Consider the following 23367-nt stretch of genomic DNA (forward strand, 5'->3'; position numbering starts at 1 on the left):
TACGCTGATTCTGACCAGTGCTGCACTTAACCTCTAGTTCTTTCTTCTTTTTTTTTTTTAATTGCATTTTTTAATTTGTATATTTCTAGTTTTCCTTTGTTTTGTTTTCCTGTCATTATTGGCTGTTTTTTGTTACCTTTGTGTTGAAGTTGGCAGTCTGTTGGCTGGATTCTTTTACTCCTTTCAGGCTACTAAAAAAAGTCTATTCAGATTGTATTCTATGTTACACAAAGAAAAGCAAGTGATAGGTGTTTGTTCTGCTTCAGTGGAAAAATGCTTTTTTTTATAAATTTATTTAAAACACAATCTGCTAGTTTGTATTTCTTTGAGTAAACGCCTTTTCTGCTGGGCAAATGATGCAAACTCACAGTCTCGTTTTTTTTAATTTTTGATGGAACGATGGGGACATCTGGGGTGGAGGTGAGGCATGTTAAGTTTTGTTAAAGGCTTCAGAAAGCATTCCTCACATTAAATTGTCCAAGGAAGGCAGTGGAAATGTCCTTTTACAGTTTTCCTAAAGGAACAAACACACTGGCTCACACATTTCCAGTCTGAATGTGACATTTGTTTATAAAAAGGTGTACAGGTAAACTGGATCACCTGCAGAAACCCTTAAATTTACAGTTGGTTGAACTGTAAAGCTATTTTAAGAAAATTCCAATTAGTCAACCGTAGCATTAAAATTTAGGACATTCTCTTAATTATGAATTGGATGCATTGAAATGTGATTAAAAGGAAGTTTAACAAAGTCACAGGTACAGTTGTTTCTGGTGTATTGATCAAGCGTAGGAGGGCTTGTTTTGGTAGTGCTTAGAGCTTTACACAGCAAGTGCAGTTCATGCATTTTTGACTGAATATGAAGGATGGACATGCCCGTTCTGATGCATTGGTATTTACTTTGAAGACTACAGTTTAATATTTTAGTCAGATCTATATTTTCTGTAGCCAAAAGTGACCATATATGGCTAAGAAAGTGGGGGCATTCACTGCAGTTGAGCCAGGACCATAGCAGTGGTTGCTATAATGATAGCTCTCAGTGAAAAGCAGTGAACTCAACTGAACGGCAAAAATATTTATTTGGAACTATTGTTTTTGTTTTGACAAATGCATTATCAATAAAACATCTTAGTTGAAATGAAACACTGACGACTTCCCTGTTTTTAGGGGTAACCGTGCCAATCGGCATGCATCAACACACACTTGATATCAACTGTAAACAATTACTTTATGTGTAGTTAAAGCTTCCATTTGTTTATGAGAAACATGGCTGCAGTAGCTTCAGCAGGAGATAACTGTAAGAAGTTATTGCTCCAGAAGTGAAATAAAAAATGGCAGATTCAGTGGTGTAGCTCCAGGTCATGTTGCCAGGCAATTTGAATACTTAACTTTATCATACTATAGGGATTAGTTTGACGCAAAGTTGCCTTTGTAGTGCAACCTCTGCTCTGGCCATTATTCAAAGCTTCAAGTTACACAATTTTTAAAATGTATCCATACTTCTATGACTTTCCAATTCGCACACTTTAGTAAATTTTGTGCCCAAAATGCTGATCTTGTTACCAAATGTATCCTTAAAATATTAGTTAGCTGCAGGGCCAGTGCTGATGTGATTAAAAACAGCAGTAAGACAGTCAACAGTTACACAGATTCAGTGTGTTACATTTGGTTTCCATGTCACAGTAGGCATGAAACAGCACATTATTATAACTGTAAAATTTTAAAAATTTTATTCACAAATTTAAATGCAGGTTTTACAATCATTCTGAGTGTGTAAGAAGCAGGTTGGCTTTTCAGTTTGTGCAGCATCCCTCCTGTAGTCAGTACCCACCAAGTCCCGTGTATATTCAGCGTTACACCTACAAAAGTACAATGCGACCCAAAAAGTGACACACGTGATGTAAATTTTGCAATGAATCAACAAAATGTTGTCAAGCAGCTGACAAATGGAGAGAGAGAGAGAAAAAGCACCCATTAACAGCGTCGCTTATACAAGTTCAACCGAGTTGGATCCACACTGAGATGTCCCATTTATGGCCCAACAAACAACACAGCACTTCACCTCTTCACTCTGAAGCTAATTCAGCTGATGCAAAGGGAAGTTACTTTTACCAAAAATAATGTGGTGACATTTCTGATTAATCATACTGGGCTGAATATTGAATACAAGTGCATTCTTAAAGCAAATTTTAAATGTTACAGTTTGATCTCAGCTGCTGCTAGCAAACTTTTTTTGTTATTTATTAAGGAAATCTCTATTTGTTTGGCTATTAAGCTCCCTGTTGTGGCAGAAACATTCACTCAACATTCACTTTTAACATTTCAGCATTTTGGTAAATGTGGATTTTTTGCAAAAAGATTTGAATATTCTAGAGGTAAACAGAAAACTAAGGCTAGCAGCTAGTTAGCTTTTTCTTTTTTATATTATACAAATGCAAAAATAAATTTTCTATTTGAACACTTAAAGTTGTTTCATGACCTCAATTACTGAACTAGAAGGTGTTTATTAGAAGGGCTGGTTAGTGACTTGTTTTACTTTTCAACAAAGCTGTGCTAATTATTTCCACTCTTTCTGCTTTACTTAGCTAAACTGCTACCAGCCAAAGCTTTTGATTCACCGTACAGACTTAAGAGTATTACTCCCACTTTGAAAGAAAAGAAAAGAAAAAGGACTTTGCTTTCACAAACTGAACAAATTAAATAAATAAATAAATAATCAAAATGTGGAGATAATGCTGAGTCACTTGTATGCCAAGACTTCATTATCCATCGGGTAAATGGGATGCTAAGACTAGAAGCCAGTTACCTTAAATTAGCATAAGTTTAAACAGGAAAAACTCTGCTAGTTTCTATATAGAGAAATTACAGTCAACTAGTCTTATGTCATCCTCTTTTTGAGTTTGGTTTTGTAACAAGAACTAAATGTATTCATTGTCAAAGTGCAAAATGTGGGCCAAACCAACTGAGAAAGTATCAATTTTGCTGGAACTTTTGTTTTTACCTTTAGCGCCCGGGAAACTCCTATTTTAATAACAACCAATAATTTTCCTTTTTTCTATTTGTGAACAATTATTATAGTAAAAAATGTCATGTCGTTTGCTACAATCAGTCAACAAAGCTGACATGTCAAAATTTTCCTATGGCAACAAAACTACTACTACTAACCAAAGTGGTATAAGTAACAGTGACAAAATGTGTTATTTTTACCGTTTTATATAAACAAACTGAAAAGCACTGATTGACAGACTCAGACGCCTTCATCCAGACCTTATGCTAAGCTAAAGCTAACCAGCTGTGTTCTGTAGCTTCACATTTACCATACAGACATGTATCACTCTTCACTCAACAACAAGGTAGATAACTATTTACAAATATGCCAAATTCTTTAAGCTGTGTTGATCAGGCAAATATAAAAAAATCTGCAAAACAAAACAAAAAAATAATAATTAAGGAAATTATGTATTGCACAATGTCAAGGACGAGTGATTTCTTTTGCTACTATTCTGTACAGTTTGTGAGTCTGGCAGGTTGTGTATATACAATGTCTACAAGAAAATTTAGTAATACTAAGGTGGCATTCTGTTTGGGGCTGTAGATGTTTCTGCAGATAATTAAGACCAAAGTGAAGAAAAACAGTCCTCTTCATTCTGATCCTGCTTTTAAACGCTTAGTATGGTACACTAGTATACACAAATACTTGATATATATGAGACAACAATATGTGCACACATACAGATTCTCTCCAGTTTCAGAGGCACTCCCTATTGTTAGGTCAGGTGGTGTTAGTTGACAAAAATCTCTAAATTCTCATTCTAACTATCAGAATCATCTGTGTGATTAAAAATATCCATCCTTTGTAAATTCCTCGGAAGACGTCTTAAAAAGCGGCAAGTTGTCCTTTCAAAAAATAACTTTGTCTTTTATATTCCCCTTGTGTTTTGTTTAGGAGGAAATCGTCCATGTCCTTCAGTGCAGGTCGATGAAATCTGAATCGCTGTTCATACCTCCAGCCAACCACCTTTCCATAGAGGCCCCCTCCCACCCCCAAAAAATTCCTTTTTTCTTTTTCCTTGTTCTCCCTTCATTTAATGCTCTTTTTACAGAGTCCGTCAAGATAGCGAGAAGTGAAACAAAAAACTTCTCTAACTGCCTTGAAAATAAAAAGACTGTAAAGAAAAACAAAACAGGTTGTTTAATAGGAAGTCTGAAGAGAGGTCAAAGGTCATATTTTCTCGTCGGTCATCTCCAGGAACTGGGCATACACATCTCTGGAACACTCTCCTTTTTGGTTGAACAGAAACTTGTAGTAGCTGCCATCAGCACAAATAGCTATAAATTGAAGAGAAGGAGAAATAAATTAAAAATGAGTGTTTGTACCAATAACACACAAAGAATTCACCATATGGTACTACATCAGATTAGGAAGTTATATAAATTACAAACTATTGCTTTTTCATGATTGACAGATTATTCAATTCAATTCAGTTTTATTTATATAGCGCCAAATCACAACAAAAGTCAGACATGACCAAACACTGCTCCTCAGTGAATCAGAGGCACTCGCTAGTTTCCAGGAAGAGAAGGTGAATAGCTGATGGGTACCAAATTCACAAAGGCCTATTTACTTGACTCTACTTGGCTTTTAGAGTTTTCCATTAGGTGGTAGCACCTTACCAGGTACCTAGTAGTGATGTCACTGAATGAGTCATGAGAGTGCCTCCATCACAAGAATCAAACCTGCCATTTGCAATGAAGAAAATAGTCTGCCTTGCCATAACGACTCAAGGTGGTATTCAATTGTAATTGAAAGCTACAAACAAGCAGAACAGAGTTGAGTGGGTTCTAGTGGAAAAGAGGCAAAAATAGGCAAAACTAAAATGTGCAAAATAACAGCATCTATATCTTATGTTATGTAAAGACCCTACAATAATACAGAGGAAGCAGAGAAAACCCCAACAATCATATAAGCGAGCGCTTTGCCAACAGTGGGAAGGAAAAACTCCCTTTAAACAGGAAGAAACCTCCAGAAAAACCAGGCTCATGGAGGTGCGGCCATCTACCATGACCAGCTTGGGGTGAAGGAAGGAAGACGGGACAAAGACACACCATGGAAGAGAGCCAGAGAAGCAGCAGTACAACTAAAACTCACTGACTGATTGTGTGCTTTGTGCCCATACAAGTCAATCTCACAAGAGTGAGAAAAGACCAATAAATTCAAATGTTTGTTGTGATCTAATGAGCTCTCTCAAATGCAACATCGTCTGCAACTGTCAAACACTGTTACAAGATCAGACGATGAGTTGGACATTACAGAAAATATCTCATGTGTCTGGAACCTACCTATGACGGCATTGGGCTCTGTTCCAAAGGCACACACACAGGGAGAGCCTGAGGGGACCTGGAACTTGGAGAAGCTCCACTTCGAGCTGAAATATTTAGGCAGGAAGCTGGCTGAGGCCAAGCTGCAGAGACAAAGATAAACAGGGTGTTTTAGGCTTTATATTTATAACACTGCATTGGATGTAATTACTACGCAACAGATTCTTCTCATCATCTAAGTTCAGAAAAAAGAAACACTTAAGCAAAGACCAACCTTGACTGTTTGTTCCTTTTTGGGTCCTCTGCAGCAAATATGTGCACTGTGCCATGGTCACTGGACACACAGATGAGGGACGCGTCCTGATTAAAATTAATGCTGAAAAGACAGCAGACCAAGAAAATAACACACTGTCAGTAACTCAGATACACAGAGGGACAAAGTAAAACCTGCAAACTGGTTGCTCTATTAATGAGTGTGCGACACAGTAAGTACATAACATTAAAGCTTTGCTAGACAGGCACTGAAAGATATAGTTAAAGCTTTCAAAACAGTACAGCCCATACCCTGATTTCTTCCTAAGACCAAATTATATGGGTCTCCCTCCTGTAGACTCATCACCAGCAGGAGGACCATACTGCCCATACTGCATATTGTCAGGTGCCCTGTTCAGTCCAATCCCTGGCTATAGAGGCTGGGCTAGAACAAGGAACGTCACCTTTTGGTGGGAAAGGAACTCGAGGCAGTGTGTCAGGGTCAAAGGCACTGGCTAGATAATATTCAGTGTTCAACTCAAGCTTAGACCCTAGAACCAGTCTCTTGAACAGGAGCTGCGTTCCAGTCTGGAGCTGCATTCATTAAAAGGCAACAGGCAGTGATGGGTACCTTGGCTCGCTGCCTGTGTATTGGGTTTTTTTTCCCCAGTTGGGTTTGCATCGCTGCTCCACCAGTCAGGTATATGTCCTGACTGGCACTTGTGCTTCTGTGCTGAATGACAATTCACACTACCCACCCTTCTTGCAAGTTCTGGGTGCGGTGCTGGAAGTTTCCCCACCCAAATGTCTAACTAAAACACTTCAACTCTCACAGTGAGACCTCGGGGGGCTGATCGAGTGAAGAGAGGAGGTGTCAACTGATCGGACCTAGTGGTGAGTTGGATCAGGTGGTGAGGGAGGAAGCTGCTCAGGCCCCGTGTGCCCAAATGTTTATTGAGGTCGCACTGGGAGCATCTGTCAGTCTGTGATCTTCAATTCCCACATCTAAGCAAACTTCAATAGCATTCCAAGGGAGGCTGGGAATATCATGTCTCAAATGCCTCTGTAACATCACATGGAGATCTGGGATCATGTCTGAACTGGCAGACTGGAGTGGTAGTTCCCATCCTCAAAGAGGTGCACTGGAGAGCGTACTTCCATTCGGGCATTTATAGGTGCTCACATTAGTTAATCTACTGGAAAGGTCTATGCCAGGTTCTCGAGTCTGGCTTGTTGCTGCGAACAAATGATTAACTGTACAGTTACAATGAAGGCTAGGTCCACATTGTTAAGTCCAAGCTGGACTTATTCCCAGCGGGTGGCTGGACCTCGACAAGAGCTGCCTTTTTTCTCTGATTCTTTTCATAATTTTTATGGACAGAATTTCTAGCATAGCCAGGTTGCAGACAACTTTAGTGGGCTCAGTATCACATCTCTACATTTTACAGATGACGTGGTTCTCTAAGCCTCGAGCTAACCTCCAGCTAGCACTACGGTGGTTCACAGGAAAGTGTAAAGCGACAGGAAGGAAAATTAACACTCCCAAATCTGAGGTTATGGTTCTCAGCCAAAATAAGGGTGGAGTACCCTGTCTGGGCCAAGGACAAGCTGCTGCCTGTGGAGGACTTAAGTAAGACTCTTGGCGTCTTGTTCACGAGTGAGGGAAGTGGGAGATTGAAAGACAGATTGTAGTGGTCCGCTGTGATAAACAAAAAGCTGAGCATAAAATCAAAGTTGTCGATTTATTGGTTAGTCTATGTTCCTACACACAGAATGAGACTGTTGATACAAGCAGCAAATATAAGCTTTCTCTGAAGGGTGGCTGGTCTTTGACTTAAAGATAGGGTAAGAAGTTCAGCCAGGAACTCAGAGTAGAGCAACTAGCCCTCCACATTGACAGAGCTAGCTTGCTAACTTATTATTCAATCATTTTGACATGTTTCTCATGCTGTTAGCATTGTGCTAAGCACTTACCAGTAAATGTTAGCTGCCTGCGAGCCTCGTCTTAGCTCCTGTATGAGCTGACCTGCAGATGTGTCAAAAATTCTAATGAGTGTCCCCTGTGGAAATACACAGAACACAGGTTAGTAAGAAATACAGCAAAATACACAACTGAAGGAGTGTCCCTTTACTACTACTTTACTTAATTTTCTAAAGTCCGTACTTTCTCTGACGCAGTAGCTATTCTTGTGCCCTGAAGGTTGAGCGCTATGCAGCACAGTGCCCCCTCATGGGCAGGGATGTCAACTGGAGGCTTCTCTGTGTTGGCAAGGTCCACAATCTGTACGTGGCCTGAATGCGTCCCAGGGAAGGCCAACAGAGAGTTGTTGCTGTTCGGACACAGCACACACAGACCTGAGGAGGACAAGGAGAGAAAGTGAGCAAGTGTTGAAAATGTCGCACACCTGAAGAACAGCACTTCCACAAAAAAAAAAAAAAAAAGATTTGTTGCTCTTAAACAAAAGGAACATTTTTAGCCACTGAGCTCAGTTTGTTTTTCCACTTATTCTTTTGACCAGAGCAGTAGAACATTTGGGACTACAGTTTTGTTGATTAATACGTTTCCAAAGAATCAGCACGGTTTAATGGCTTGAGCAAGTCACAGTTTTATTCAAAGGGTAAACTGACCTTTGGGATTGTAGCAGGTCTCAAACACATGCAGCTGATGTGGGTTGTGGGTAAAGGTGAACACTTTGATCATTGAGTCAAGGACCACCACAATCCTAAGAACCAGGGACAACCGACACACAAGCAAAAATGTAAACTATTAAGTAACGCCAAAAAAAAAGGAAAAACAAAATTTAAGAGTTCATTTTTTGGATTTAAATCTTTATCAGCCTGTCTCACTGATATTAAGATCCTTTATTTTATTCATTTACTCTTTTTTAAAAATGGAGTGTGAATAAAAACAATGACGCTATCAGCAAACAAAAAGATCAGAATACAAAAAAGAGAAAAACAATCATTAAAAACTGCTGCTATAATAACTGAGCTACCTGTCACGTCGAAGTTTCACTGCTTTTACTTCTGTTGAGAACTCAATCTCAATGACAGTCTTCTTCTTCAGGTCATCCCAGATCATCACTGGAGAACAAAAAAGCCGTCACATATATAAAACATACTGCATGTTCTACAGGAAGTGGCATTATAGTGTTGCAACATATACAGCATTTAACAGACCTTAATCATACTGTGCAAAATGTGAAAGTATGGTGGAAAAGCAAAACAAAGGGTTATCTGCCTTGGACCTGGAGATATCCCATCAAACTGATATGTGTTTTGCTTCTTTTCCATTGTACTTTCTCAAAACATTACTGTAAGTACTAACAGCAACATCCCACTGAAATCCATAGTTAACACCCTTTGGAACAAAAGCTGCAGAGTGGACATTTATAATCCGTGGCTTTTAGTACAAATTTAGTACAAATTTCACTGTGTATGACAATGACAGACAAAAAAAAGAATCTTTCTTAAAATCTAAAAGTGATCATTTGTCAGATTACAGGACTGATTTAAATCCAGTATTGACGGTAAAGCAAACAAAGCTGACAAAACATACCTTTGTTAGTTGGGTACTTGGGTTTCTTGCCTCCTCCCACTAGTGCTAAATAGTTACACCTGAACAACATCTCCACGTGGCCAACCCCACCCTCGAGGAATTCTGAAAATGACATTAATGGGCAGTAATGTAAAATACAGTAAGTGACAGTAGTAGGTAAAAAGAAAAAAACAAACAAAAAGCTGTCTGCACTGCTTGCAGTCTCTAACTGTGCGTTAGCCCAGAGAAAGGAGAGACTGCAGACCTAAAGCAGTTAAATTTGAGTTTAAAGAAGTGGAGGTCATGTGCTTGGTCGCATGACACATGCTGTCTTAGCCATGTGCTGGGTAAAATGTCCTCCATGTTTCAGGACTTGCAATGCAGTTACGACACTGACTTCCTGTGAGCAGCATCCGCCAAGTTCTAACAATTATTTTGCCTTTGTTTTAAATCACTGAACTCTACACTGTATGGTATTCATCGTTTACATTCCATTTAATAATATAAGACTTTCACTCAGATACTGTTTTTTTCTTACTCTATTTTATTGAGCTATACATTGTTTGGCTTTTTTGTGTTGTTTTTACTGCAGTAACACAGGAAATTACCAACTTCTGTGATAAAGCATATCTTATGATTTATTATGTACTAAGAAAATTATTTAAATCAAACTTTAAAGTAAAAATATATCATCACTCAATGTGCCTTCTCATGCAGACAGCTGTATGTAAAGATCTCTGGGTTTCCCCACACATGGACTTTAGTAGGGTGTGTTACCCAGCTATAAAGAAGGCTCCCCAAGTGTACTCTGATACTGGACAATGCCCTCACTCTTATTTTAGGGTCACTCGCTGCTAGATAGCCAGTTCCTGTCCTTCCTATCCAGGCTTTTCAGGGTGCTTTTTTGGTGGTCCTCATTTTCACTCAACTGTCTTGAGTCTTGCAATCAGATAGACTCCAACTCCACAGTCTTTGACTGCAGCCGACAATCCACTTTCACAAGGAATGTCCATCAAGAACTGCAAAAACTGAAGGGGGGCTACTGTCACCAGCTGCAGCCCATGATGGTAGAGGATTTTACTGGAAAGGCAGCTGATTATTGCTTCAGCACTTATCCTCACACACATACATATAAGTATGATACATTTTAATATTTCTAACAAAGCATGGGTGCTTATCCATTCACGTGAACAGACAAGTATGCCCATGTCACAAACACAATGTAAACACAGTAATCCACATACTGAACTACTTTTGGGAATTTAAAAATGGTTTGTTAGTGTTAGTCCATTTTTATTATATTTGTCCTCTTCAAATTAAACAAAATCAATTAATTCTTGTGGAATTGAACTGTTTTCCTGTCACTGACTTCTTTTTAAAATGGTTTAATATTTCCACACTGCTTCTTCTAGTCCATTATCTAGCATGTGAGCAAACCAGTGACTGTAGAAAATAGTATTTACAAAGTCTGAGGCGTAAAATCCCTACCAACAAAAAATATGACCAATCTTTGCAGTCATGTTACCTTGTTTCTCCTTCTCTTTGAGAGGATCCGTGTTGTACACACGAAATCCATTCTCCATACCGCAGGCAAAGCATCCTGTAGAGACACCGAGGTCAAACAGCAGAAATCACAAGATGAACACAAGGTTAATCCACTGTTGTTGTCATACGATGTGGTTCTCGTAAATAACTTTACAATATCAAGTCATCTCAAGATTTACAGTAACGAGAACGCACTACATGAGGACACTGGGAAGAATGATATGCATAGACAAGTGCAGCCCTTATATAGAAAGTGTTTGGATCTCTTCTGGAATTCATATGAAACTGCCGCATCATATGTTGACAACGACGACAGTGACGTTTAGTGCCATGGCCCCATAGTGTAGTAACAATAAGTTAACTTCAATCTTCACAAATGTGGCTGACGAGTAACTTTAACAAAAGGTTATGATAGATGCTGACCGCACGGTCAGGAATCACACTCCAACTTTACGGCCTGTGTAAACGTTGGTGGGTGGGGAGCTAGGAAAATGTCGATTTAACGTAAACTACCAATGAACAACATGTTATCTGTATTTTAGAAAATGGACAGTCATAACGAAAAACTGATCACCGGGAAAGCTAACATAAAATTATGCAATTAAGGTGCATTAATGTCGGTTTAGCGTTCATTTACCGAAGGGAGCTGTTAGCATTGCTTAGCTAACACTTGCTGACACCCGTTGTGGTCACAGTAATGACTAGTGCGACAAAAACTTAGCTTATATTAGCATTTGTGCTAAGTTTAAATACAAATCAGTTAGTTAATTTCCTCGTTATAGAATTCGACCATTATTTTATCATGTCTGTACCAAATTCTCTGGTTTCTAATTAAGACTCGATAACTGGTTAGCTGAAAACAAAAACGCTAACTATTTTTCGGATAGGTTAGCCTAAGCTAGTATTAACGTTGAGCGCTTAAAGTTAATGTTTCAAGAAGAGAGAGCACGTAGCCATATTTTCACAATGGACTACAATATCTGAACGTGAAAAACTGCAGTTGTTATTTTAGGTTTTATATTTGAAGACGCTGGCTTAGTAGTGATAGATTAGCATCAACGATGCTCCCAAATCACGTTTGGGAGGACAAACCCCCCCCCACCACGACGCTTCATACCATGATCCTGGTTAAATCCAGCATAGAGGAGTCCATTCCCGTGCGGATTTGAAGGCAGTAAATTCATTATTGTGACAGAACAACCGAATGCCAAACAGCGGTAACAAGTTAATCCAACAACTGCTGTCTGAGAAGCTAACTGGCTACCATTCCTCCTGACTGTGCTGAATAGGGAGGAGGAAAACAAACGAGGCTGGTTCCTTCTCAGGAAGCGCTGTCACCAGTCGGGAGATCAAAGAGGGTTTGCACCATCCGCTAGCGCATTCAAGAAACGAGAGCAAATGCTGAAATAATTGCAAAAACTTCGTTTTTACGAAATGTTGCTTTCCGACTTAACTAATAAGCGGGTTTTTAAGATCGAAGGGAAAGTCCATCAATATGTAATGCAATCCCATTCTATTGCCCTGCAGTTATACGTAATATATACCAAGCACCACGGTTTAATCTGTATTTACCGTCACAAAAGTGCATTAAAATATTGTATTAGAAATCATATGACAACTTACCGCCGATATAGCCCCAGTGGCCTAATGGATAAGGCACTGGCCTCCTAAGCCAGGGATTGTGGGTTCGAGTCCCATCTGGGGTGATGCATTTTAAAATGAATTTAGTAAGACGTGGTAGAAATCTTGAAATTTAGACCAACACAACTACTGGTTTATGATCAGCGGAATCCTGGAGGGTCGCTCATCTTTATTTAATAGGGAACTGTAGCATTACATAGCCTAATGTGGCAGTTCTCGAAGTGAAACATGAATGTATAAATACAGCAAAAATAAAACGTCATCAGTGTTCAGTTATGTTCACACGGAACGTGATAGTACGCGAACAAAAACGCGCCAGACGCCCTAAATTTGACACGTGCAAATTCGCACCTCGATGCATGTCCAATAGTGATGGTAAATTTGATTCTTGTTACTGAATCGAGTTTTAATGAGTCACTCACCAAAGTGAATCGGTTTTTTGAGTTACGATTCAGCACAGGAGGGAGGGGGTGAGTAGCTCAAATGTGCTGTTAGCATGTTAGCAGAGCGATGCTACTGTGAACCGAGCAGCTATTTTCTTGATGTGAGCTTCTACTCAGGGTTTTTTCTTCCAGTTCAGAGCAGAAATTTTTTTGTTACGATACTGGATGTTGTGTTTTTCTCCACAATTTTAATTATAAGCTAGATACATTGCTGCTAACAGCAACAGGAATGAGTCAGTGAGTCAATTGGGCTTATGAATCATGATTCATGAGTCAGTAAAGTGATTCTCGAGTATTGAACGATTCGTTCATGATTCCCGCATCATTAATGTCCAATGCGAATCAATCGCGGGTCAAAATATGCAATTTTGACTCGCGTGAACCGGGAATGTGGGAGGAAGTTGTGCCAGACGGTATGTTTGCAAGATGGCAGCTGTCGAGCTAGCTTAGCGAAGAGAGAGTCTCCCTTCTCTGTTTACTGTGGAGAGCAGAGCAGCGGCGTTAAGGTCCTCGCCGTACCTGGGTCCATCAGGTCCTCCATAGGCGTGAGCAGTTTGGTGAGTTTCACCATTTGCTCAAGGAGCTGCACCTGCAGAGCACCTGTCCATCTGCATGCAGTACGGTAGTCCTTTATTGATACTTGTGCTAATATATGCTAAACTATTGTTTATACACTGCTAATATGGATGTGGTATGCTATCAGTGAATGCCATCGGTGTTTACTGATTGCAAACTGTGGACTGTTTATAATATTTCTAGTGATACTAGACTCATCAAGTCCTGATTTAATTCGATTTATGCTATTATCAGTGTTTGCAATGATAGCATGGCTGTGGTGTCATATCAGTGTATGCTCTTGGTGTTTCCTGATATCAAACTGTGGTATGAGGACCATTGTGGGTTAATCTTTGTAGTGATACTCACTCCTTTTTGTTTATTTAGACCTGGTTTAAATCTGGTATAGATGAATATTTGTTTATAATCCCCGCAGCTGTCAGACTCTATAACAGGGCTCACCAGCCTTTCTTAAAACTGAGAGCTAGATAAAATTGTGAACAGTTTGGTTCACCTTTTGTTATATGGTTCTATCTAGCATATTCTATCGTGATATGCTGTCTTATCACGGGTTAATTTTTCAAAAATATTAACAATGATTTAAGCAAGGAAAGGGCTACATGTCAACATACAACTCTTTATTTCTATTAATGTCTTACTTCATTCCTACCTGATTGACATGTCTAGGAATTATGAGTGACTGGCTCACTGTAGTTGTAAAAGTTACTACCAATCAAATTATGATATGTTAAAGTTAGAACAAAACACAAAAAACACAACTGACTGTTTTATATTATACCTAATATATATTATGTAATTATCCTTATAATTACAAAATGTTTTATGTAAGATTTGTTTTGTAATTTAAATCTGACATCAAAAGTATTTTGGAATTTGAATAATGTATTTTGTAACTGCAGTACACATGATACTAATTTTGAACAATTTTGTCCAGGTTCCTTGCCACCAGGGACTCCTTCAGGACCATCGCGTTCAGTTTCAGAGTCGGTGTGTCCACGGTGTGCCAGATCACCCCCCAGGTAGCGACGGCCATCTGGGACTGTCTAGTGGACGACTTCATGGCTGTGCCTTCACCTGGAGACTGGCGGTCCATCACAGAGGGATTCCAGGAGCGCCGGAACTTCCCTCTCTGCTGTGGAGCTCTGGATGGGAAGCACGTCCAGACAAAGGAACCCCATATATCATATAGGAGACACACATATTGATATACACTAAATATTTATTTCATTTCTTTTTTTGTGGTGCCCAAATCTTTTACATTGTGTATAATGTCTATTGATTATTTTAATATTTGTGTACAGCACTTTGTGACTGCCTGTCTGTGAAAAGCGCTTAATAAATAAACTTTACTTACTTACTTTAGTTGTTCACACAAAGCATAAAGGTAAAAAAAAAACTCAAACAATATATACAGTGTTATCTTCATTTTAGATTTCAAAAAGTATTTGCGGCTCCCAGTGTTTTTTGCGTGGAAACGGGGTCCAAATGGCTCTTTGGGTGTTAAAGGTTGCAGACCCCTGGATTAGGGTCTTAGTCACTTATACTCACCTATGAAATATCTAGATATATCACCTTCTTTTAATTTGGCATTTTTTGATGATTTATCACTGCACTGACGTCTAGGTAACATAAGATAATAATAAAAAATACCAAAGAGCAATTATTCCAGTCCAGTGGTCCCATATGGACATAGAAATTGACAATGGCATATTTTGTTAAGATTTTAATTTTATTATTTTTGCCAGCAATCCTTTACATTCTCTAAAATGTTCCAAATGCTTAAAACCAAGTTAGTTTAGTAATCCTGAATTTGCTAATAGCTATTTTCTTCTGCCATTTCCAAATTCTGTTAAATAATTGTAATTATTTAGGTTTTCTAATTTCATAAATGCAACAAACATGGTAAAGTCGATAACTAGCTAGTCACATATTAAAATGTTTTATTTACAAATAGTAGTAATTCTAATTTATGACTGTTATTTCTGATTGTGTCAGCATTTTTCAAATTAGCTGGTAACTAACCATTAAAGGCTACTCTCCTACGAGTGCTGCAGCAAAATCCTTTTTGAAGAAAGACCACACAGGAGATTCATGGACGTTGTGAAGGAGGACATCAGGAGAGCTGCTGTGACTGTTCTTAGCATCCTCTGGACACGTCATGATGAAGGCTTCCTAAACAGAGTAGCTGAAAGCAGACATATGCCTGATGCAGCTTTTAATTTTTTAGGTCATCTAAAATTTTAAAACCTTTAGATTATGATACAAAAAACCTTATTTCACTTATCTATCTTTGGTTGACTGTTGGTTGTCTAAGTTTATCTCAAACTGTGCCTATAAAACTTTTGTGGTTTACAATGCAGTCACTTGTAAAATTCATAACATTCTAATAAAAACTCCTACGTTTACGAGAAACCCCCGATCCATCACAATCCACCGTGTTATTGCTTTACAACAAAGATGAACAAGTCACCAGCATTACGGGCTGACTGGCCAGATAGCTGCACTGGTGTTTTTCCCACATGGACAGGTTGTTTGCTGGATTTGGGGCAAAACAACTTACAATTTGCATTTTATAAATCAGAAATCAATGAACTAACTGAAAAGATGCAGCAGACAGTGAAGTTAATGTAACATTGTTAAGACTCTGAAGTTGGGTGTTCCCGACTGCAGCTGGGATTCATCTGCATCTTTGGCCAGCTTTCCCCCATCGTATTACTAGATGATATGATATTGAAATTACTTGTGTTAAATAACTGACACTTGGAATCAAATGTTCAATTTATTACAGAAAAACATAATCAAAGGTCCCATGAAACCCACTTTCAGTGGAAACATTTTTATAATCATGGAGGTGTAAAATCAAAGCTGTGAAAATGTAACTACTGCTATTTGTCTAGCAATCTCACAACTAGATGGCCTCTTAGCTTTACAAGCTATAAGAATTTTTTCCAGTAGCCAGTTTATTTCAAAGTTAGTGAAAGGACAGAATGTTGCCTACATTGTAAATGTAGGTTGATGTAGATGCTCTGATGTTCACTGCATGATTTTCACAGCAGTCATTGAAGCCTAGTCTTCTAGCATTAGGTCGTCTGATGGACTAAACCATAGGCTGTCAGCACAGTTCCAGGTTGGTGGTCCAAACTGGACTATCAACATGGACTCTAACCCAACAAAGAGACCCATATCAATTTTAATGAAGACTACATTTAGAGTATGTGAGGCTTGTTTGACAGCCCCTACTGACAAAGAACTGAAAATAATTTGTGCTCTCAGTAAAAAGCCACAAGACTGCTGCCAAACAGTCATTTTTCCTCAAAGAATGCAAACTCCTGATCTATATCGCAGACGCCAGAGGTTATTTTGTGTGACTTTTGTGTTTGTTTTAATATGTCAAACAGCTGTAAATGAAAAGCTGTGTTGTGTGATGTGACAAGTAAGCCTCCAAATAACCTAGTAACCTAACCCTGTGTGATACCTAAACACTCACTGGCTTACTTTTACATTCTGTTCGCATGTCACCACTACAAAATGAGGAGGGAAAAAATAAATTAAAAAAATCACATTAGCATGGTGAGTCGCTAATCCGAATATCAGTTTGGTTTAAACAAACACAGGTCACAGCTATGTGGGAAAAAACAGCGATAGCAAAATATTAGAAACTGTGAGAAAAGAAAAAAAGAGTTAACTAATAAACAGTGATTGGGTGTGGGTGTCTGCGTTTCCTTCCCCTGAAACGTGCATAGGCAACTGCATTTCTAATTCATCTTAAAGCTGCACTTGCTAAAGCAGAGCTCAAAACCAGGAATAAAGAGACAACAAAAGAAATATAATATGGGACCTTTAAGGGTCATCCCATTTATACATACAAATCTTATGTAGAACAACAAATGTCTCTGTAAAAAATACAAGTTACATTTTCATAATGCACAACGCAATTACACACATTCTAGCAATCCAAAGCTGTGCCAGCCATAGGAAGAACAATAAGGCTGATAGTTTACAGAAAATGTCCTTCAACTGGAAAACTTAGTCCATCTCTTCGTCAGCATCAACAAAGGTGTCCTTTCAGTGATAGGCCAAATCATCAGCTCTTCACTCTTTGCAAAGTTCTGGTCTACACCTAACACCAACATGGGCTGGTTAAGCTACAAATCCTTTTGGAAATATGTATTATGTCACAATGATCTATGCATGAACAAGTCTCCTGTGTCGTTTTAAGCCATGCAGGCTTGAAAACCCCTTATTGCACACTGCACAAACATATGGCCGTTCTCCAGTGTGGGTTCGCATGTGTAAAGTAAGAAAGCAAGATTGAACAAAGCCCTTTTCACAGATGTTGCACTTAAATGGCCTTTCTCCAGTATGGTATCTCCTGTGTATCTTTAATTCTGCTGCAGATCTAAATGACTTGTCGCAGTCGTCGCACTTGAAAGGCCTTTCGCCCGTGTGAATCAAAGTGTGCCTCACCAACGCGTCCTTGCCAAAGAAGCCCTTCCCACAGTGCTCACACGGGAAGCGCAGCCCTTTGTGATGAAAATTGTCGTGCTTCAGGAGGCACCTTCTTGAAGTGAACGTCTTCCCGCACTGAGGGCAGGTAAAGATCGGCGTAGGTTTTTCAGTCACGGGTTCTCCAGAGTGATGCACACGCTCCACATGTCTCGTCAGCGTGATGCCGTGCCGGAATTTCTTGCCGCACTCCCAGCACAGGAATGGGTATGCCTTAGTGTGTTTTTTCTGGTGCTCCACAAGATCAGAGTATGAACGGAATCTTTTACTACAATGGGAGCACTGAAATGGTTGGTAACCTGTGTGCTTCCACTCGTGTCTAATGAAACGCTTCAAACTGGCAAATGTAGTCTGACAGTGGGAGCAGGTAAATGGCTCGGTGGGGTTGTGGACGTCGATGTAGTGCTTATGAAGGGCCTTGAACACTGGGAAGTTCTCCTCACAGCGGTTACACTGAAAAGGTGTGTGGGATTCTTTGTGCATGGCCAATGCTTCTGAGTCACGTACCAGTTTCATACACACCTCACAGTAGAGCGGGTTGTGAGTCTGTTTGTGGGAATCCAAAGTTGATTTGTATCTGAACGCCTTGTCGCATTCATCACACCTGAAACAATGCTTAACATCATCAGGCTTCTCAGGATCAACCTGCTGCTCATTGTAGCAAATGTTTCTTAAATGGAACCTAAATGTTTGTTTGCACTTGAACTCGACACTGCAGTGAGGACAGTAGAATGGACCCTCTAACACACTCTTCTGTTCTTCAGGGCTCTTCTGCCCTGGTTCTTTGGAAGCCCTCTCTGCAGGGGGAGAGTAATCAGGATCCTGGGAGGTATTGTCAACTGGCTGCTCTTCATTTGTGTCGTCGCAAGGAACCCCGCTTGATGACTGTTCACCTTCGTCTGCTGGGGTGTCTTGCGCCTTGGCTTTCCTAACAGCCTTTGCCTTTGTCATGCTTGCACATCTGTGCTGCTGCAAGGAACGTAAGCTCTTGTAAAGCTTTTTGCATGAAGGACATGTAATGGGCAGCTCCTCGGAGTGCTGACTCATGTGTCGCTGCAAGAACTTGGCATGACTCACCACCTTGCTGCAGACTTTACAGGTTCTCTCATCCAAGTCGTTGCTTTTGGCTGGACCTTGGGGCCCGGCAAACTTTTTGGGTCCACTGCTGGTCGTACTGGAGCCCGGTGTCTTCCCAGATTTCCTCCACTGTGACAAGTACCGTTTCATCTTGAGCCCTCTGTTCTTACGCACTGATCTTTCTAACAGTGCGTCACTTTCTGGTGTTTCTTTTTTGCCCATCACTGCACTTTCCGCTTCAAAGTCTTCATCTACAGGACGTTTCTTTTTTCTCCCACGTCTGTTTGGCTTCTTCTCCACACCATCCAGCACAGTCACCTGGCCATCCTCGCCGATGATCAGTGTTCCTGATTGGTTGTCATTGCGGTCCTCTGCCATTTCACTTTCGCTGGCCTCAGTGCCCTCCACAGTATCCATAACTACCACTGCATCAATTTCTGGTTTTACCTCACCAGTGAGGCCAAACCACTCAGGTTGCACACACTCCTCAGAATTCCCAGTCCCCTCCACATACACCTCTTTGTTCTCAGATTCCACTTCCATCTCTGTGCAGACAGTATACACGAGACTGCTCTCTGCATCCGTTTCAGTTTGCTCATTGACAATCACGACTCTTTCCACAGGAGGGAGACACAGGGCAGACAAAATGCCACTGTCAACGATGAAAGACTCTGAAAGGAACAAGAATCATGAATGAATAAAACAGATTATGGGGGGGGGGGGAAACATGTTGAGAACTGATCCCGTGTTTTAAAATATTCAACTCACCAATGTCCTCTAATTGGGTGAGATCTTTTTGATTGTCAAGCAAGACTTTGAGCTCCTGAGGCTGAGAGAAAGCCCCCATGCATTCATTCAGAACAAATGAGGTGTCGTTGAGCAGAGAGGCAATCTGATGAAACAAAGGCTTAAGTAAAATACCAACCAAGAGTCAAAAGCTCTGCAGTTTCTAAACTTTTGACACAATTCTTATTCTTGTTTTGCTCTGTAGACCTACTATAAGCTGGAGGGTCAGTCTAACATAACCCTGGAACAGATTGAGAACTGTTTGTAAAGTCACTTCTCTAAGCTCCCTGAGGCTGCATAGCAAGAGAAGGAAAAGTACCATCACCAGCAGCCATGACAGACAGTGAAGATGGACTTTGTGGGATGATAAACCTATTATAACAAATAAATTAAAGTAAAATGAAATATTTTGTCAAATGAGTTGAATTGTGTGTGTACAGCCTTTCACTACTCAGAGCTGCAAACTGAATGCAAGAGATCACAAAAAAGGTAACAAAAACAACTAACAATGTTAAAGAAACTAATACTACTGGGAGAAATGCTCTTTGCTCAATATAAGACATTACATTTACCTGTTGGAGAGTTTTGGTTGGAAGAAGCTTTTCCAGTCTTGACAGAAACAACCACATCAGTGTCTGGATTGCTTTGTCATATGTGGGACCAAAGTCTCCAGGGAAAACATCCTGCAGTTTTATTTATATAGAGCCAAATTACAAAAAACATTTGCTCAAGGCAACAAATACAAACGTACAATTTTATTTTATTTTTTCCTCAAAAGGGATCATATTAACAAGGACCTGCCAGCAATCAATCACATTGTCTCCGTATTCAGTTTTAACTCACCATGAAGAAATTTCTTCTCTCTTCAGGATCTCTCAGCAGATTTTGGACTAGGCCCATGAAATGAGAGTCTGACACCGGTTCAGCATTCTACAAGTAAAGAATTTAAAACAGAAGAGGTCATCGTGGAACTTCAGATTTTAACGAGGAATACTAAACGTCACAGCAGTTTTAACACATGACAAAAAAAAGGTTTTCACCCACCTCCACGCTCCACAGTGATCTGAGCTTCTGCATCCGGTCGAGATGTGGTTGAATAACCTGCAGGTCCGCGGTCTCATCAGAACGACACAGTTCCAGGATCAACTGCAATCACCATTAATAACGAACAGTTAAGAGAAAAGATGCATCCCATTCACTCTGTGTTCTATAATGAATCTCAGGGAATGCTTCATGTTTAACATTCAACTTCTTCTTTTATTTATATACACACACACACACACACACACACACATACATATATATATATATATATATATATATATATATATATATATATATATATATATATATATATATATATATATATATATATATATATATATATGAGAAATAATAATAATAATAATCTGACAATACATATAATATTTACATTACCAAAGTGAGATGACTTTAGTCTCATGAACAACATTAGCTAATTGTTATTTACTAACTAATCTTAAATGACTGTTCAGTACAGAAATGAAGCCAAACAGTCATGTTTTACAGTCCTGTGGTCTCAGCCTCAGATACTCAACTAATCAAAGTGATGTCATGACAAAAATGAATGACCAACAAAACATTGTTTCTCCTTCATTTATGTCACACAATGCTGTATGTAACGTTTCTTGCGGTTAGTATCATGGTTGCTAGGCAACCTGAACAGCGCGACGAAGGCTAGACCGTCCCATTTCACAAGCCTCTCACTTCCGCACTTCTCGTATTTACAGTGCGCACCGTACGTACTACGCGCAGTTCAAGCGTGCGGTCTCTTAATTGGGACACAGCCATACTCTCAGTGAGTGAGTCAAAACAAAGACTGTGACAGCTTTAAGATAACGACAACGGCAGCTGCAGGCAACCATTAATCTCTCTAAAGGATAACTATCATTCTTTCTCAACTTGGTGGGTTCTGCCTTTTGAGGTTTGGATTAAACAAACTAAGAAGAAGAAGAATTGTTTATAGTAACTGCTGCAATTAAAATGAAAACCCAATTTATCATTCAGCCCTACTGCATACATCAAAGGCTTTTTTCTGTTTAAAAGCCACAATTGTTGATCAGATATGAGTCTTCAGCTTCAAACAACACACTAACCCACCTGCTGTCACCCAAGGAGTATGTAATTAAAATGTATGTTAAGCTGCTAAACAAACAAGTGACAAAATACATGTATTAGTAACATGCTGGAACGCCATGCGGAGCACCTAGATTCTGCCAACTCACTCGTGCTCTGAGTCCCAAGACGAGTTCAGCGCGCTGCCTCGTAGAGAGAAGCTGAGGAACAATTTCTGTGACCATAAACACAAACTCCTCAAGCAGCCCATAGTCTGACACAACCTTCTGCTCCACAGTCTGCCAGATGGCTGCAGAAACCAGCCGAATCGGTGAGACCAGGAGCCGCAGAGCAGAGAGGGGAAGAGAGGGGCCTGCAAGGAAAAAGGCATTTTTTTAAAAAAGTGCTTGAAAGGCAATACGCAGTGAGAGTGAAGACAGGCCAACAACACAGACTTTCCCATTTAAGTTGTCAATGGAGTGATGACCACAAACTAAATTCCATTTATTTAGTCACCGTCTTTATATTGGTTCCAAAAGAGAAAGAAGATTCATGCATAGTATACCAAAATCAAAAGTTTTTCACACAAAAAATCCCATCACGAACTTACCAGCAGGATTAAAATAAAATGTTTTATTTTAGCTCGAATGGCCATTATTACTGATAACAAAACTAAGGTCTCACGTAACATTAAAGCGGAGTTATTCTTCACAGAAAAACACAAACAAAAAGAAAAGCAACAACATAAAACGCTTAAATGCCGAGCTCCGGATAAAGCGGATATGCCTGCTACTTTCATTTCCGTAATCTACTATTGAACCACTGTTACATGCCAATTTGAATGTTTAACAGTATAACTGCTTGCATACGTTGCTAAAATGTTTGCATATCCCCTTCCCCTCCCACCCAAAACCCCCAAAGCAAATACGTGAATCAGAGATTTACTCAAAACAGGCGGATTCACTTAAACGAGTGAATTCCTGTCAATGACTTTTCCTAGCCTAGCCTAGCATTATCTAAGCACTATGGATAACTAATACTCACAAACGCTGCGTTAAAGAATTAAGTCCAGCAACGTGTTTCCAGGCTAGTAAAAAGTAGAAGCAGTTTGTATTTTTTTAGACACAACTCTGTAGTAAAATAATAATATAATAATAACAACCGCTACGGCTTTAGCAATGCTATTCCCGCGCGCGGGCTAGATTGCGGCCTAGCCAAACAAAATTCTATACAAGCATTTAAACTCACCAGGTAACTCGGAGACACCTCCGTCCATGCTGCGAGCTGTCTGCAGTTACATTACAGTCAGAGAACATGTAATACTGTGACCGAAGTCAAAGTAACGGTTTTAAATGGGTTGGAAGCCAGAAAGCGAAGTCACACAACTGATCTTTGTGCGTCAACTGTTGCCTTTCGTTCCATCTACAATAATTGTCCGACAACGGGAAATAGTCCTGTTATTCGTTCCGCATCGCGGTTTTTTTTTTTACTGTGCTTTTGGCCTTTCGATCTCCACTCCCCTTTGTTTCTGTATGGCTAATAAAATTGTGAAATAGGTGCAGGAGCAACTTTGGTATGGCCATGTTTAATTCC

At 39.7% G+C, this 23367-nt stretch overlaps 2 protein-coding genes, 1 long non-coding RNA gene and 1 other non-coding gene across 5 annotated transcripts; 2 read left to right on the forward strand and 2 right to left on the reverse strand.

Moving 5' to 3' along the window:
• Window positions 1-37: 37 nt before the first annotated feature.
• Window positions 38-11970, reverse strand: wdr45b (WD repeat domain 45B). Of its 2 annotated transcripts, none has more exons than XM_085171382.1 (10): window positions 11769-11970; window positions 10632-10706; window positions 9128-9229; window positions 8565-8652; window positions 8197-8291; window positions 7733-7923; window positions 7543-7628; window positions 5591-5692; window positions 5338-5459; window positions 38-4326 (listed from the first exon to the last, which is right to left on the reverse strand). In XM_085171382.1, the coding sequence occupies exons 1-10, from the start codon at window positions 11833-11835 to the stop codon at window positions 4220-4222; spliced, it is 1035 nt and encodes a 344-aa protein (XP_085027508.1). In that variant the 5' UTR covers window positions 11836-11970; the 3' UTR covers window positions 38-4219. The 2 variants fall into 2 exon arrangements, with proteins under 2 accessions (XP_085027508.1, XP_085027509.1); XM_085171383.1 differs by lacking the exon at window positions 11769-11970 and adding an exon at window positions 11289-11424.
• Window positions 11971-12237: 267 nt separating this feature from the next.
• On the forward strand, window positions 12238-19610 carry LOC146513229 (uncharacterized). The gene is made up of 2 exons (XR_014875862.1): window positions 12238-13352; window positions 14246-19610. It is a non-coding gene; the product is annotated as an uncharacterized LOC146513229 (long non-coding RNA).
• On the forward strand, window positions 12285-12357 carry trnar-ccu (transfer RNA arginine (anticodon CCU)). The gene has a single exon. It is a non-coding gene; the product is annotated as a tRNA-Arg (tRNA).
• On the reverse strand, window positions 14587-23212 carry LOC146513231 (uncharacterized). The gene is made up of 7 exons (XM_085171351.1): window positions 23023-23212; window positions 21945-22147; window positions 20725-20826; window positions 20524-20610; window positions 20253-20363; window positions 19663-19786; window positions 14587-19565 (listed from the first exon to the last, which is right to left on the reverse strand). Exons 1-7 carry the CDS (start codon window positions 23048-23050, stop codon window positions 17497-17499), a joined length of 2724 nt encoding a protein of 907 aa, XP_085027477.1. The 5' UTR covers window positions 23051-23212; the 3' UTR covers window positions 14587-17496.
• Window positions 23213-23367: the final 155 nt, after the last annotated feature.

This window comes from Neolamprologus multifasciatus, chromosome 8 (assembly GCF_963576455.1).
Source record: "Neolamprologus multifasciatus chromosome 8, fNeoMul1.2, whole genome shotgun sequence".
Taxonomy (NCBI): domain Eukaryota; kingdom Metazoa; phylum Chordata; class Actinopteri; order Cichliformes; family Cichlidae; genus Neolamprologus; species Neolamprologus multifasciatus.